Source organism: Perognathus longimembris, chromosome 8 (assembly GCF_023159225.1).
Source record: "Perognathus longimembris pacificus isolate PPM17 chromosome 8, ASM2315922v1, whole genome shotgun sequence".
NCBI classification, from domain to species: Eukaryota; Metazoa; Chordata; class Mammalia; order Rodentia; family Heteromyidae; genus Perognathus; species Perognathus longimembris.
Window position 1 is genome coordinate 27,483,698 of NC_063168.1, and position 17,599 is coordinate 27,501,296.

General features: G+C 42.0%; 1 protein-coding gene across 1 annotated transcript in view; it reads left to right on the plus strand.

The window, feature by feature from the left end:
- Positions 1-432: 432 nt before the first annotated feature.
- Alms1 (ALMS1 centrosome and basal body associated protein) overlaps positions 433-17,599 on the plus strand; it is a 146,751-nt gene continuing 129,584 nt past the window's right edge. Inside the window, exon 1 of the mRNA XM_048352749.1 lies at positions 433-1,065. Coding sequence (XP_048208706.1) covers positions 478-1,065 — 588 coding nt within the window. The 5' untranslated portion in view covers positions 433-477. The remainder of the gene's footprint in view (positions 1,066-17,599) is intronic.

The following is a 17,599-nucleotide window of genomic DNA, read 5'->3' on the forward strand; positions in this document are numbered from 1 at the left end:
CTTTCCCTTCTCTAGTTCAGATAAACATATATACAATCTTTAAAAAAATCTCTAATTTTTGAGCGTGATTATCCTAGTACCTGATTTCTCGGTGCAAGAGGCAAAAAATTCCGGGATAAATTCTCCCAGTGCAGGGCTCTAGGCGCCTCCCGAGGAGCCCAGGGTGGGTTTATTGTGAGCTTACTGTACTATGAGCCAAGTCCCAGCCAGTGACGAGAGTCTGGTGGGTGGTGACGTCACCCCTGGCAATCCCCACCCCGTCACCTTTCGGCCCGCCCCGCGGGGCGTCCTTAGCAACCCGCGCGCGCGCTCTAAGCCCCGCCCCGTGGGAGGCAGAGCCAATATCTGCGCTTGCGCGCGTTCGCAACCGCCAGTCAGCTCGCTTCCCCTCCCTTCCCTGCCCCCTCCCCTCGCCTCCTCCTCTTCCTCCTCTTCCTCCTCCTCCTTCACCACAGCCGCCCTGAGCGTGACACCAACATGGAGCCCGAGGACCTGCCGTGGCCGGGCGAGCTGGAGGAGGAGGGGGAAGAAGAGGAGGAGAAGGAGGGGGAGGAGGAAGAGCCGGCAGTGAACGACCTTGCAGTGGAGGACGACGATGTGGTTGTGGAAGACTACGCGGTGGAGGAAGACTTTATGGTGGAGAAAGACTATGCGGTGGTGAAAGACTATGCGGTGAAAGACTATGCGGTGGTGAAAGACTATGCGGTGGTGAAAGACTACGCGACCGTGGAAGACTATGCGGCGCCGGAGGACGAAGCTTCGGTGGTAGTGGACGAAGCGGTGGTGGCCGAAGAAGCGGTAACGGAGGAGGACTCGTCTAAGTCGGACGGGACGGTGGTGGTGGTGGAGGTGGAGGAAGAGGTGAGGCCGGAGGTGGACTTGGATTTCGACCTCGAGTTCCAGCCTCAGTCCCGTGAGAGTACCGACGCCGAGGTGGATGACGATGACGACGACGACGACGAGGAGGCCAAGGCCTGGCTGCAGGCGCCCCCCGCCCCGAGTTTCCCTCCACCGCCTCCGCCGAGGCACAGCTACTTGACGGGCGAGCTGACCTCCGCGGAGAAGGTGAGCGGGACCCGGGCGCGGGGCCACGCGGGGGCCGGGGCGAGGGGCCGCGCGCGCCGGGGACAGGCCCCTCACCGTGCCTGACAGGCAGCCCGCTTTGCTACGGGTTCCGGGGGTGCTGCTAGCCCCTGAGGCCTGTTTGCTTGCCGTCCTCCTTTTGTAGTCACCACGTCTGGAGCACACCCCTCCCCGGGGAGGGGGGGGCGGCCTTTTGAACTGCGGCAGGTGTTCGGAGGAGCCCTGCCTATTCCCCAGAGCGAGTAGTTTAACGATGTTGCCAGGAGGTGGGGCTTACGGTTTCCCGCGTCGTTCCCCCGCGAGTCGTTCGTTGCCTGGGATCCAGCTGGTTGGGGAGACCAGTAACAAACGAGTCTCAATTTGTGCCTGAACTCCCTGGAGTAATTAGTGAGGTCGGGAGAGGCTCTGCACCTTCGTTGGTAGTTATTGTAGTGGGTGGGGGTCTCCAGACGACGGGAGCGAGTTCGAGTACCGAATCTCCAAACACTCCGGAAAACTGGAAAGCACAGTGCTTTGTGGACAAAGGAGAAGGAGCTGGGTTTAGGGTTGATCTGTGAAGATGACTTTGAAACATTATATACACGTGTGTGTGTGTGTGTGTGTGTGTGTATCATACTGCTTTTCAAGTAGCACAACCTAGCTGGAGGAGTGGCTCAAGTGTTGAGTCGAGTTCCAAGAGCCTCAAATCTCAGCTTCCTGATGGTCTTTTAACTCTCTCTCTCTCTCTCTCTCTCTCTCTCTCTCTCTCTCTCTCTCTCTCTCTCTCTCTCTCTCTGTGTTTGTGTTTGTGTGTGTGTGTTATGTGTATGTGTGTATGCGTATGCATGAGAGAGGAGGTGGAGCGAGCGAGCACATGCATCTGGGGCCTGAACTCAGGGCTACATGCTGTTGCTTTTTTTTTTTTTTAGGCTGGCTCTCTGACAACTTGAGCCACACTTCTACTTCTGGCCTTTTTTTTTTTTTTTTTTTTTTGGTGGTCGCTTGGAGATGAGATCCTCTTAGCCTCCTGAGTATCTAGGATTATACATGTGAGCCACCAGTGCCTGGCTGGTCTTTTTAACTTTTAATGTAGTCGTGAATAATGTTTGGAAATCTTTACATTTCCTGATGTATTCCCTTACCTCCTTCACTTACAATCTCTAGCCTCCATCCAGTGTTCAACATCTTCCACCTTAGCAGGTTACCATTTCACAGAAGAAAGAACCTTTTACTTAGTCTTGCACCATTGTTATGAAAGACACTGGCTATTTTTTAAGTCCTAGAACAATTATATAGGAGTTCTTTTGTGTTTGAAAATATCACCAGTGAATATGATTCCTAGGCATCTGGATTCCTTTCAGGATTGTAATTTATATTAAGTTTAGGCTTAAGTTCTAGTAATTTGTAGTTTCCCTAGAAAATCATTCATTTTAACGGGGATTTCTGTTTAACTATAACAGAGTGCCACACAGCATTCTTTTTTTTTTTCATTTCATATATGATTTTCTCATTTCCAGTATTGTGTAATTATGTTTCTTTTGGTCTTGTTTTGACTAGGGAGGGGCTTATTTTTCATCCAAGGAAACAGCTCTTTAGAGTTTTAAAATTCTTTTGCTTTTCATTATTTCAATGTATTAATTTTTTGAGAGGTCAAATTTGGAGTCCTTATTAGAAAGCCATTGACTGCAGGTGGACATGTGTCCCCCCAGAACTTGCAGCATCAAATACACTTAATGCTATTAGGAAACTGAGCCATGAGGGTAGTAAAAAATGAATAGAAAAACAATCTAAACAAACTAATGGAGAGTTGAAGAGGGATGCCATGATGGCTGAGGAGAGTCAGGCAACATGCAACAGGGTGCAATCCTAATTTTGTTTTTTGCCCAGGTGTGGTGACTCATGTTAGTAATCCTTGCTATTTGGGAGGTTGAGATGGGGGGGGATCATGGTTCAAATCCAGCCTGGGCATAAAGTTCACAAGACCTAATCTCAGCCAATAAAGAAGCTGGGTGTGTTGGTTTGTGCCTATTTCCCAGCTACGAGGGAAGTTGTAAATAGGATTGTAGTCCAGGGAAAACAGTCCTTTTGGAAAAATAAAGCAAAAAGAGCCACATCTCCAACTACTGAATGATTTAAAAATACTTTATGGCTTTATTGAAATAGTAATTCATGCAATTTAAAGTATACAATTCAGTAGCTTTCATTATCTTCATAGATTGGTATTATTATTATAGTTGATTTTAGAACATTTTGTTTAAATGAAGTTCTGTATACATCAGTAGTTAATATCTCTTATTCCTATGAGTGGCTATTACTCTGTGTCTACAGATTTGTGTATTCTATGTATTTCATACAAATGAAACTATAATATATGTGGATTTTTTTTTGTGACTGGCCTCTTTTGTTGGTTTTGGGATTCATTCATTGTATAGCATGTATCAATTCTTTGTACCTTTGTCTTTTTTGGGCCTGTCTGGGGCTTGAACTCAGAGCTTCATCCTTGCTGATTAGACACTTTACCACTTGAGTTACATCTCCAACACTTTGTTTTAGTTGTTTCTGAGATAGGGTCACACTTTTTTCAGGCCAAATTGAGATCCTCCTGATCTTCCTGTCTGGAGTGGCTGAGATTATAGGAATGTCTAGCTAGTTCTTCATACGTGTTTGTAGCTGAATAATTGTATAAATACACAGGATTTTATCCATATATCAGCATGCATCAGCTGATGGATGCTTTATTTATCTTTGGCTACTAGAATTACTGGGGCATATGGTAATTCTATACTTATCCTTTAAGGGCCTGCTGGATTGTTTTCCAGAGTAGCTGCACTATTTTATGTCCCTACTAGGATTATATGAAATTCCAGATTCCCACATCATGTCCACCAGCATTTGACTTTTTTTTTTGCCAGCCCTGAGCATTGTCCTTGTCTTCTTTTTGCTCAAGGCTAGCACTCTACCTCTTGAGCCACAGCGCCACTTCTGGCCATTTTCTATATATGTGGTATTAAGGAATCGAACTCAGGGCTTCATGTATATGAGGCGAGCTCTTGTGCCACTAGGCCATATTCCTAGCCCAGCATTTGGCTTTTTATTTTATTTTTACTTATTTATTTTTGCCACTCCTGGGGCTTGAACTAAGGGCCTGAGCATTGTCTCTGGCTTCTTTTGCTCAAGGCTAGCACTCTACCACTTGAGCCACAGTGCCACTTCTGGCCTTTTCTGTATATATGGTACTGAGGAATTAACCCAGGGCTTCATGTATGCTAGGCAAGCATTCTACCACTAGGCCACATTCCCAGCCCCCCAGCATTTGACGTTTAACTGTAGCTATCCTAGTACATGTAAAGTGATTTTTAAAAAATTTATTTATTTATTTATTTTTGGTGCTTGTTCTGGGGCTTGAGCTCAGGACCTGGGCAATGTCTCTGAGCTTTTCTCTCTCTCTCTCTCTTTGTTTTTTTTTTTTGCTAGTCCTGGGGCTTGAGCTTAGGGCACCTTCCCTGGCTTCTTTTTGCTCAAGGCCTAGCACTCTACCACTTGAGCCACAGCACCCCTTCTGGCTTTTTCTATATATGTGATGCTGAGGAATCAAATACAGGGCTTCATGTATATGAGACAAATATTCTACCACTAGGCCATATTCCCAGCCCCTGAGCTTTTTATGTTCAAGGCTAGCACTTTACCACTTGAGCTGTAACTACAGCTTGAGGCCTTTTTCTTCTTTCAGTTGGATAATTGGAAACAAGAGTCTCATGGACTTTCCTGCCTGGGCTGGCTTTGAAATGTGATCTTCAGATCTAAGCCTCCTGAGAAGCTAGGATTTCAGGTTCAACCCAGCAGCACTTAAAGTTGTTATCTTACTGTACTTTTGTATTTCCCAGTGACAACTGATGTTGAACATTGCTTGTGTGCTTATTGGCCATTTGTGTACCTTCTTTGGAGAAATGTTTTTTTTTAAGATCTCTTGCCCATTCTGTAATTGTGCTATTTGTCTACTGTTGAGTTGTAAGAATTATTGTTTTTCAGTGTTGAGGTTGCCTTGCTGCATACTATGCAAGCACTCTTCCACCAAGCCTAGATCAGCAGCCTTCACACCTGGATATGAGAACTCTAGCCATTAGAGGAATGTGTATAAGTATCTCTGCATCATTCCAACTTAGGGACTTACACAATCAGTAGCAAAGAAGAGATAGCAACCATGTAGGCCAATTCTTACTACATTTTTCTTCTCAGGAAGCTAGTGCTGCTATTTATGTCTTGCTCACATTTTAGGATTATACATTTACTTTATCTCCATACATACAGGAGAGCAGGCTAAGGTAATCACCAATTGTTGCAGACTCATTTAAGGAGCCCGGGCCCCTTGTCACCCACTTATCTAATCTTCCATAACAAAGCACCTTCCCTCTTCTGTGCTGCTGTGCTGTTAACACAGCACACACATTTGGCTACTATGAGTAATGCTACAGTGTGTATAGGCATCTTTGTGAAGTAGTGGCTTCATTTCTTTTTTTTATATTTGGAGAATTGGGACTGCTGGGTCATATGATAGTTCTATTTTGGTTTCTTTATTGTGTGTGTGTGTGTGTGTGTGTGTGTGTGTGTGTCTGTGTGTGTGTCTGTGTCTATCTGTCTGTCTGTAGTGGAGCTTGAATTTAAAGCCTGAAGCTCTTAATTGATTTGCTTGCTCATGATTGGTGCTCTACAACCATGAGCCATGTTTCTATACTGGCTTTTTGCTAGTTAACTGGAAAAGGAGTTTTATAGACTTTACTGCCTGGGCTGTCTTCAAATGCATTCTCAGTCTTCTGAGTAACTAGGATTATAAGCATTAGCTAATAGTGCAAGGCTTGAACTCTGTGCCTTGGTCCTGTCCCTGAGCTCTTCAGCTCAAAGCTAGAACTCTACCACTTGAGCCACAGCGTGACTTCCTGTTTTCTGGTGGTTAATTGGAGATGAGGGTCTCACGGACTTTCTTCCCCAGGCCAGCTTTGAATCTCGATCCTCAGATCTCAGCCTCTTGAGTAGCTAGAATTACAGATGTAAGCCACTACACCCAGCTATAAGGGCTTTTTCTTAAGCATATACTTCTTTAAAAACAAAAAGTTATCTTTTTCTTTAGCATATTGTGGGCCCCATTTTGATTTCTTTGTAAACTTTCAAAGTTATCCACAGTGTGCAAACTTTCCCTTCTAACACCTGATCACCTCTAGTCTTTTTTTTTTTTGCCAGTCCTGGGGCTTGGACTCGGCCTGAGCACTGTCCCTGGCTTCTTTTTGCTCAAGGCTAGCACTCTCCCACTTGAGCCACAGTGCCACTTCTGGCCGTTTTCTGTATATGTGGTGCTGGGGAACTGAACCCGGGGCTTCATGTATGAGAGGCAAGCAAGCACCCTTGCCACTAGGCCATATCCCCAGCCCCCCTCTAGTTCTTTTTTTTTTTTTTTTTTTTATAGTAGCCATCCAGACAGATGTGAGGTGATACTCTATTGTGGTTTCATATACCAGCTGGCCATTTTCTTTGTGTCCTCCTCCCCTCACCATCACCTTCAGAGAAATATTCAAATCTTTGCCATTTTTTTTTTCTTTTTTCGCCAGTCCTGGGGCTGGACTCAGGGCCTGAGCACTATCCTTGGCTTCTTTTTGTTCAAGGCTAGCACTCTACCTCTTGAGCCACAGCGCACTTCCTGTTTATGTGGTGCTGAGGAATCGAACCCAAAATTTGTTTTTCTTTTATTGAGTTATGTGAGGTACTTTGGATACAACCCCGTGTCATTTTTAAAAATTTTAGTTTTATTGTAATGAATACATTCTCCCTCCCCCCTCCCCCCTTTTTCAGAGCTGAGGGCCGGACTCAGGGCCTTGCACTTGCCAGGCAAGGTGCCCTTCTACTGAGCTAAATCCCCAACCTTGTACATTTCTTTTTGAACAGTGTTACCCCTTCCTCATTTTCTCCTCCTGATCCCTTCTTTTCCCCCAAGTTGTAAAGTTCATTTCCAACAGAGTGACTAGTGAGTATCACTGCTGGATTGGTTCACCCCTTTATCCCACTGTTTCTGTGTTTCCCCTTATCCCTTCCCAAATCAGATAGACATATATAAGACAAAGACAACCCCATATCAGACACATGGTTTGTAAGTATTTTCTCCCATTTTGTCCTCTTATTTTCTTTTTGGTGATGCAAGGGATTGATCCCAGCATGTTAAGCTACCACTGAGCTTCTTCCCTAGCCTGTCTTTTTTTTGGTGCCAGTCCTGGAGCTTGAACTCAGGACCAGGGTGCTGTTCCTGAGTGTTTTGTTTTTATATTTTTCTCCTTAAGTCTAACACCCTACCATTTGAGTCACAGCTCCATTTCTAGCTTTTTTTTTGTTGCTTAATTGGAGATAAGAGTCTCACAGACTTTCCTGCCTTGTCTGGCTTCAAACCATGATCCTCAGATCTCAGTTTCTAAGTAGGTGTAAGCCATGGGCACCTGGCTCTCTTCATTTTGTTGTTTTCTTTGCTGTGCTGAAGCTCTTTCATTTGATTTAGTCCTCATTTATTTTACTTTGTACTTGGAACTTGGGTGTGATACTCCTGGTATGAATCATCCTTTCATTCTAGGAGTAAATCCAGTTGGCCATGCATAAATTGTTTGTCATGTTGAATTGATAATATTTGGTTGAGAAGTTTTATATCAGTGTTCATTAGGGATATTGGTCTGATAGTGTTTTTCTTTGCAGTTCTTTGTCTGGTCTTGGTTATCAGACTAATGATGACTTCATAGAATCATTTGGAAGTGTTCTTTTTCCTCCTCCTTTTTGGTGGGAGGGAGTGATATTTAGAATTGATATTTAGAATTTGCCTTGTAGAATTTTCCAGTGTCTGGGGTTTTTCTTTTCCCTTCTTGGTGCTGGTCCTCAGGTGCTGTCCTTAAGCTCCCCCCCCCCCTCCTCAAGGCTAGTGCTCTATTAGTTGATAGCCCCACTTCTGGCTTTTTTGGTGTTTAATTGGAGATAAGAATTTCATGGACTTTCCTGCTCAGGCTGACTTTGAACTACGAGCCTCAGATCCTAGTCTTCTGAGGAGCTAGGATTACAGGTGTGAGCCATTGGTGCCTACCTTGGAGTTTTTGGGCTTTTTTTTTTTTTTTTTTGACTGGGGCTTGGACTGAGCCCCAGGGCCTGAGCACTGTCCCTGGCTTCTTTTTGCTCAAGGCTAGCACTACGCCACTTGAGCCACAGCACCACTTCTGGCCGTTTTCTATATATATGGTGCTGGGGAATCGAACCCAGGGCTTCATGTATACAAGGCAAGCACTCTTGCCACTAGGCCATATTCCCAGCCCCGTTTTTTCTTTCTTTTGAGGTTTTGATTTATTTTTCTTGTCATTGGCTGTTGAGATTTTTTTTTTTTTTTAATGATTCAGTCTTGGTAGGTTGTGTCTTCCTAGGAATTTGTTTCCTCTAGACTATCCAGTCAGTAGGATTACAATTGTTCATAGTATGTTTCTTCTTTTTTTAATTTAATACAATCATTCTACCTACAGAGCTATATTTCTCTTATTTCCAAATTTAGCTATTTGAATCTTCTTTTTTAGTCTAACTAAGGTTTTGTCAGTATGATTGATGCTTTTCATTTTTTATTTTTATTTTTTGAGTAATGTTATTTGAACTCAGGACCTTGTACTTGCTTGTGGGTGCTTTACCCCCAGTCATACTTTCAGTCTTCTTTTTTTGATTGATAATCAAAAAACTAGTGATTGATTTTGTTTATTTTATATTGCCAGTTCTGGGGCTTGAACTCAGGCCTGGGCACTGTCCCTTAGCTTCTTTTGCTCGAGGGTAGCACTCTACCACTTGAGCCACGGCACCACTTCCGGCTTTTTCTGTGTATGTAGTACTGAGGAATTGTACCCAGGGCTTCATACATGCTAGGCAAGCACTCTACCACTAAGCCACATTCCCAGCCCCATTTTTTTTTTTTTTTAAATTTTTTGTTGGTCATGGGGCTTGAACTCTGGGCCTGGGCGCTGTCCCTAAGCTCCTCAGCTCAAGGCCCACACTCTACCACTTGAGCCACAGTGCCATTTCCAATTCTCTGGTGGTTAATTGGAGATAAGAGTCTCATGGACTTTCTTGCCTGGGCTGGCTTTGTACCTGGATACTCAGATCTCATCCTCCTGAGTAGCTAGGATTACAGGTGTGAGCCACCAGTGCCTGGCCTTGATTATTATTATTTTTTTTTTTTTGCCAGTCCTGGGCCTTGGACTCAGGGCCTGAGCACTGTCCCTGGCTTCTTCCCGCTCAAGGCTAGCACTCTGCCACTTGAGCCACAGCGCCGCTTCTGGCGGTTTTCTGTATATGTGGTGCTGGGGAATCGAACCTAGGGCCTCATGTATCCGAGGCAGGCACTCTTGCCGCTAGGCTATATCCCCAGCCCCTGATTATTTTTTAAGATTGCTTTTCTACTCTATCTTATTTCTAGGCTAATATATAGTTTTCTTCTTCTTACTTACTTTGGGGTTAATTGGTTCTTTTTATACTTTATGGTATAATACTAGTTTCTTGACTTGAATTTATTTTTTGCTTGTTAGGCTAGTGTTGTACCAAAAGCCAAAAGCCATGCCTCCAACCCTTTTTTTTTTTCTTTTTGCCAGTCGCGGGGCTTGAACTCAGGGCCTGAGTACTCTCCCTGACTTCTTTTTGCTCCAGGGTAGCACTTTACCACTTGAGCCACATTGCCACTTCTGGATTTTTCTTTATAGTGGTGCTGAGGAATCAAACCCAGGGCTTCATGTGTGGGAGGCAAGCATCTTACCACTAGGCCACATTCCCAGCCCCCCTCCAACCCTTTTTGAACTGCTTATTTTGAGATGGGCCTAGGCAAAAAGCAAGCCTCTGTGCCTGGACTGTGACTGCTAGTTTTGTACTACAGGTCATAGCTGGTAACGATGTTCAGCTGCTTTAGTCTTAATAGTCTCAGATTTTTCGGTCTCTGCTGGCTTTGAACTGCAATCTTCTCTATCTCAGCCTCCTATGTAGTGAGGATTATAGGTATATACCCATTGCCTGCAACTCTTTTGGTTGAAAGTCTTACATATGCTTGGGATGGCCTGGAGTCAAAATCATCCATATCTTAGACTCTTAAGTAGGATTGCAGGTTTGAACTTGATTCCAGATTTTTTTTTTTTAAGTTTAGACATTTACTGCTATAAATTTCTGTCTTAGCACTGCTTTTGTTGCATCCTGTATGTTTGGAATATTATGCTTTTATTCACCACAAAGCATTTTCTCATTTTCTTTGTTATTTTGTGTGTGTATGTGTGTAGCACCAGTCTTGGGGCTTGAACTCAGGTACTAGTTCTGTCTCTCATTGTTTTTAGGCTAGCCCTCTACTACTTAAGCCATAGCTCCACTTGTAGCTTTTTGGTGATTAAGAGATAAGGGTCTCACAGACTTTTTTCTTGCCCAAGCTGACTTCAAACTGTTATCCTCAGATTTCAGCCTCCTGAGTAGCTAGGATTAAAAATGGTGTGAGCCACCAGCACTGGCTCTTTGTTACTTTTTGGACCCACTGATTATGTAGGTTGATTTTCTGCAAATGCATTTTCTGTTTTTCTTTCAGATGTTGCTTTTAAGTTTGATTTTATTGTCAACAGAAAAGGTAATTTGCAGAGTTGCAATTTGAATTTAGGATTTGTTTTATATACTAATATTGTGTATTTTGGTGCATATTCCTTGTGTTATTGAGAAGAATATATATTACATGGAGTGTTCTGTGTATACATGTTATAAATATGCTCTTCATGAACCCTTGGAGTCATAACAATAGACATGAAAATAAAGGCAGAATTTACTTCTGTGTAGAAGGGTACTACATTGGCCAAAAATCTAGCAAGCAAGCACACAGAGCAGGCAGTCTGCTCTGATATTTATTCTAAGGCAGCAGGACCTGCCCCTTGCTCAGAATGGTTGAGATAAGGTGCACAATCTGTTTGGGATTTGCTAGTTTGAATAGGAAAAGACATATTTACATAAAGTGATTTTTTTCAAATAAGATTAACAGTTCTCTAGTAATCTGAAAAGATACCCACATCTTCTGCTATTTCTTGAACAATCTAGGGCAAGTCCCAATTCCATCTTGACAAGGGACTAGATTGACTACCTTTTGTTTCAAAAAATCCTTTCTTATCCCAAAGCAGTTCCTCTTTCCCTTTTTCTGAACAGGAGGCAAGCCAGGAGGCCAAAGCAGGACCTTTTTTTTTTTTTTTTTTTTTTTGCCAGTCCTGGGCAGTTGAACTCAGGACTTGAGAGCACTGTCCCTGGCTTCTTTTTGCTCAAGGCTAGCACTCCACCTCTTGAGCTAAAGCATCACTTCTGGCTTTTTCTTTATATGTGGCACTGAGGACTTAAACCCAGAGCTCCACCTATGTGAGGTAAGCACTTTACCACTAGGCCATATTCCCAGCCCCAAAATAGGAACTTTTAAGCAGTACACTTTGATAGAAAAGACAGTCTTTTTTCACAATATGCATTAGGTTCAATTGATCTATAATGTTATTCAAGGTTCCTCCTTCTTTATTGAGTTTCTGTCTAATGTTCTACATAATATTTGAGGGTCCTACCATTATTGTAGAGCTAGCTTCATTCAGTTTTGCCAATTAGCTTTAAGTATTTGAGCTCTGATGTTATGTGTATTTTTAAACATTTTATTAGATGTAAAATATAAATAATATAAACAAACATAATACAAATAAAAGCATTTATTAAATGTTATTTTATCTAAATTGATCCTTTTGTTATATAAATCCTTTATTTTATATATGACTTGATAGTACTTTTCTGTCTTGGTTACCATTTCCATGGAATATGTTTTGGTATCTTTTTATTATCAGTTTACTTTTGTCCTTAGTTTCAATATGAATTAGGTGAATATTTTTAAAATATTGTATAGTTTGGCCCTGCCTTTAAAATTTTTTATTAGTTTTTTTTGCTGGTACTGGGGCTTGAACTCAGCCTGAGAGCTGTCCCTGAGCTTTTTTTGCTCAAAGCTAGTGCCTTCATACTTGCTGCACCTCTACTTTCTGCTTTTTGCTGATTAATTCCAGATAAGAGTCTCTAGGATTTGTCTGCCTTGGCTAGCTTTGAACCAGGACATTCAGATCTCAGCTTTCTGTTTTTCTTTCTTTCTTTTTTTTTTTAAGGTCTGAGACCAGGACCTGAACTTGGTACTGGTGCTTTTGCTCAGTGGCTAGCACTTTACCAACTGAGCCCTGCTTCCAACCCCTCATGAGGTCTTATGAATAGTTAGGATTACAGGGTCTGAGCCACTGGTTACCAGCTTTAATTTTTTAATTAATTTAGAGACAGTCTTGCTTATAGTATGTGCTTATCTTGAACTTTTTTTTTTTCCTGGTTGGTCCTGGGGCTTGAGTTCTGGGCCTGGGCAGCTAGGATTAGAAGCGTGAGCCTCTGGGCTTGCCTTGAACTTGATGTTGTAATTCAGTTTTGCCTCCAACTTTGAGATTACAAACATGTACCTAGCTGGGGTTTTGAGTTTTTATTTTTGGTGAGGGTGAGTATTGAATTCAGGGACTCAGGGCCCTTGTGCTTGTTCAATTTTCTTGTTCACAGTTTGTGTTCCACCACTTAAGCCAACTCCAGTCTGACTTTTTGCTGCTTAAATGGAGATAGAGTCTGAGGCATTTTTTTCCAGGTTGGTTTTGAAGCTTGTCCAAGTCTCAGCCTCCTGCGTAGCTTGGGTTACAGGTGTGAGCCGTTGAAACTAAGCTATGTCATTTAAAAAATAACCTGTTGATTACATGTTTATATTTTCACTTTGTTCAAGTACCATTTCCCTGATTTTTGTTTTGTTCTCCTTTAGCATGCTTAAAACAGTTCTAGAATTGTTGTTAAGCAAGTCAGAGACTTCTGTGTTTTTAGGATTAATACATACAGACTTATTTTGTCTCTCCAATTGGGTCATATTTTCCTGTTTCTTTATTCTGTGTGCTTTGTTGAAAATTGGGCATCTGAAGAAACAACCAATGACCTGGGGGGATTTCAGATTGGTTCTGTGAAAAGGGAACATCTTCCTTAATCAGCCTGGGTAAAGGCCCATGAATATTCCTTTTCAAACGTTTTTTTGAGGATGTCTACCATGGATCTGTGCTTGTGATTTTATTCCAGTTCTTCCATATACTCAAATTTTTTTTTATTGCCCCTAAATAGGGGTTTCACCCTTTTCCTGATTTCCTGAGATCTTCTGTTATATTCCTCCACCTATAATCTCTTTTCTTTCACCATAATTTGATTTTTTTTAAAGCCTAGAATTTATTTATTTTTATTTTTTTATTTTTTGCAGTGAAAAGTGCTTTTTCTTTTTTAATGAGATTGCTAACATTGCCGGACAGATGCAGTACCAGTCCTTTGCCAAAGAACTCTCTGGAAATATTCAATAAGTTATGGAGACTTCTCAGTTCTGCTGAGAAGATTTCAATTGCTTGTTATATTCTGAAGGCCCAGTCTTTGCTTTCTGGATACAGTAGTTCCACCATATTGTCAGGGGCCAATTCTAAGAACCTTAATAGATGTCTGAAACTACCACTAGTATCTAACACTACATTCTCTGTTCCTTTTTTGTTTGTTTTTGTCGGTTGTGGGGCTTGAAGTCTAGGCCTGGGCACTGTCCCTGAGTTCTTCAGCTCAAGGCTAGCACTCTACCACTTGAGCCACAGCACCATTTCCAATTTTCTGGTGGTTAATTGGAGAAAAGAGTCTCTCAGACTTTCCTTCCCGGGTTGCCTTTAAACAGTGATCCTCAGATCTCAGCCTTCTGAGTAGCTAGGAATACAGGCATGAGCCACTGGCACCCAGCTATTCTGAATTCTTTACAATACTTATTTTAAGGTTTGAGTAACTAGTTATAAAATAGATTAGTGGGCTGGGAATATGGCCTAGTGGTAAAGTACTTGCCTCGTATACATGAAGCCCTGGGTTCGATTCCTCAGCACCACATATAGAGAAAAAAGCCAGAAGTGGTGCTGTGGCTCAGGAGGTAGAGTGCTAGCCTTGAGCAAAAAGAAGCCAGGGACAGTGCTCAGGCCCTGAGTCCACGCCCCAGGACTGGCAACAAAAACAAAACAAATAAAAATTAAAAAAATTAAAAAGATTAGCAATAATAACAAGTAATAAAATAGAATATAACAATATGCATAATAAAATTGTGCAAATGTGGTCTCAAAATATCTTCCTTTTTCATTTACAACTTCTCTTTGTCAAATTAGAATTGGAAGTATTACTACTTTTTTGTGCCATTATAAAGTTTACTTGAATACAAGCAGTGTGATACTGCAACAGTAAATCTGATATACAAGACAACTATTAAAAGGAAGGATAGCATATACCTTGTGGATGTGCTGGGCAGAAAGATGAGTCATTTTCCCAGGAAGGACAAGCAGAATGACAAAAGATTTCATAGCATTCCTCAGGACTTGAACTCATGGCTCAGGTGCTATCCCTGAGGTTTTTTTTCCCCCCTCAAGGCTAGCACTCTGGCATTTGAGTTGTAGCTCTACTTCTACCTTTTGGGGGGCAGCTAATTAGGGATAAGAGTTGCATAGACTTTCCTGCCTGGGCTGGCTTGGAACTGAGATCCTCAGATCTCAGCCTCTTGAATAGCTAGGATTACAGAGTTCAGCCACTGTTGCCTGGTCTTTCCTTTTTCTTTTTTTGGTATGTGAAACTTTGGCTTCTAGCCCAGATGTACTGAACCAAAATCATCATGTTAATATACCACCTACTAATTCTTGTACACTGGATGTTAAGAAGCATGTCACAGGGCTGGGGATATAGCCTAGTGGCAAGAGTGCCTGCCTCGGATACACGAGGCCCTAGGTTCGGTTCCCCAGCACCACATATACAGAAAACGGCTAGAAGCGGCGCTGTGTCTCAAGTGGCAGAGTGCTAGCCTTGAGCGGGAAGAAGCCAGGGACAGTGCTCAGGCCCTGAGTCCAAGGCCCAGGACTGGCCAAAAAAAAAAAAAAAAAAAAAGAAGCATGTCACAGTTGTCAACACTATTGGTCTATAAATTTTACTAAACTCTAGTCCAAAAATGTAATTTCCCTGCCCAGGACCCTCCAATTATTACAGGCAACTAGATGTTTTCTACCCTTTCACAACTTCCCTATAATTAGGCAAAGAGATTTCTTTTCTAGTACATAGTCTGTGTCTACTGTGCTAAGCTGAAATATGCCTTGCTATAGAAGGAAAAATAATTACTAATTCAGCTACTTTCTATATACTTATCCTTATTCCACACTGATTTCAAATGCTGCTGGTGCTATAAAAAGTCTATTCTAGATTTAACCCAGTGTATATTCTAGCCTAGAACCAGAATCAGTCACTTCTCAGGAAACCCTTATTGCTTTAAGTGGAGAATGATGGTCTAGATAACAATATGAGAGCTACCAATGCTTTTACTATTGTATGCATCATTTCAGGGACTTTTCAAAGGACAAAACTAGAAAATATGTACATATTTTAAAGTTAAAAGGACTTGCGTTCATACTGATACTTCCAATCTCAATTTATATGGCTTACTTAATCTTTTCTACATTACATTTGTATTTTCTTATTTCTCTACTAGGAATTCTGGCTCACAAATGTGTAAAGAATTACAGAATCAGAATATCTCATAATTAATCATCTTATTCATCCCACATTATCACATACACAAGAGCACAAAATTAATACCATCCTCACAAATGTAATTACTGTAAAACAAAAGTGAAATATGTAGAATTTATTTTTTGTTTTTATTTTTACCAGTCCTGGGCCTTGGACTCAGGGCCTGAGCACTGTCCCTGGCTTCTTTTTGCTCAAGGCTAGCACTCTGCCACTTGAGCCACAGCACCACTTCTGGCCATTTTCTATATATGTGGTGCTGGGGAATCGAACCCAGGGCTTCATGTATATGAGGCAAGCACTCTTGCCACTAGGCCATATTCCCGGCCCCATAATTTGGTTGTTGATTACATCTTTATTTTTACAATTTTTTTTGTCATTGTAGTTGTTGTCGTCATCATCATCATCATCATCATCATCATCATCATCATCACTAGTACTGCGGCTTGAATTTAGGGCCTTGATGCTGTCACTTAGCTTTCCCATTCAAGGCTAGAGCTCTAACTCTTGAGCCACAGCTCCACTTCTAGCTTTTAGTGCAATTGGAGATAAGAGTTTCACAGACTTTCCTGCCCTGGCTTGCTTTGAACTGTGATCCTCAGATCTCAGCCTCCTGAGTAGCTAGGCTTATAAGCTTGAGCTACCAGTGCCTTTTTTTTTTTTTTTAATTAAGATTTATTCTTTTCTGTTTTTGTTTTCTTTGTTCTTTTTCTTTTTTTTCCCCCCCAGTTCTGGGACTAAACTCAGGGCCTGAGCACTATCCTGGGCTTCTTTTTGCTTAAGGCTAGCACTCTACCACTTGAGCCACAGCGCCACTTGTGGCCTTTTCCATATATGTGGTGTTGAGGAATCAAACCTAGGGCTTCATGTATACGAGGCAAGCACTCTTGCCACTAGGGCATATTTTCAGACCCCTTTGTTCTTTTTCTTAAAAAACTTTTTTTGATGGTAGTTAGGTTTGATCTCAGGGCTTTTGGTTTGCTGTTAGATATAGCTCAGGGGCAGGGAATGTGGCTTAGTGGTAGAATATTTGCCTAGTATGCGTGAAGCCCTGGGTTTGATTCCTCAGTACAACATGAACAGAAAAACCTGGAAGTGGTGCTGTGGCTCAAGTAGTAGAGTGCTAGCCTTGAGCAAAAGAAGCTCAGGACAGTGCCTAGGCCCTGGGTTCAAGCCCTAGGACTGGCAAAAAAATAAAAAGCTCAGGATGTTGGGGTGCCATGTAGGAATGACACTAACTTAAAAGGAACTTGGCAAGGCAAGGTTTACTTCTGCAGAAGGGTGTGCCATCAGCCAAAAATCTGGCAAGCAAGTACACTGTGAGTAGGCAGGCTGTTCCTTTATCCCTAACTGCCCCTCTGCTCAGATTGAGTGAGTTCAGGTTCACAATTGCAAAAGTATATAACTAAATTAATAGGATGTGACTAAAATTCAAGAAACATCTAACAGGATACCTTAAAAATGAAGCAGGAAAGGATGCAACTAAAATGTAATCAACAAGGACCGAGCCACCTGGCCAAAGCTGAACATTTCAGAAAAACCAGTTATCACAAGATGACAGAATTTTTTTTTTTTGACAGGAAGCAAATGACTTTGATAGATAGGGTGTTCTTCTCACACTAAGCAAGAACTCTACCACTTAATGCCCCAGCCCTCATCTTTTAAAATATTTTATTTGAGGCCAAGTCTCACTATATATTATAGCTCATGTTAGCCAGAACTTAAGATACTCCTGCTTCAGTATTCTGAGTACTGGCATTACAATGCCTAGCATTTAGCTTCTTGAAGGATTATCTCATTGATTTTCTAGTTTTATTTTTTAATAAATGCATTTAAGAAAGTGTTCCTCGGCTGGCAATGTGGAATG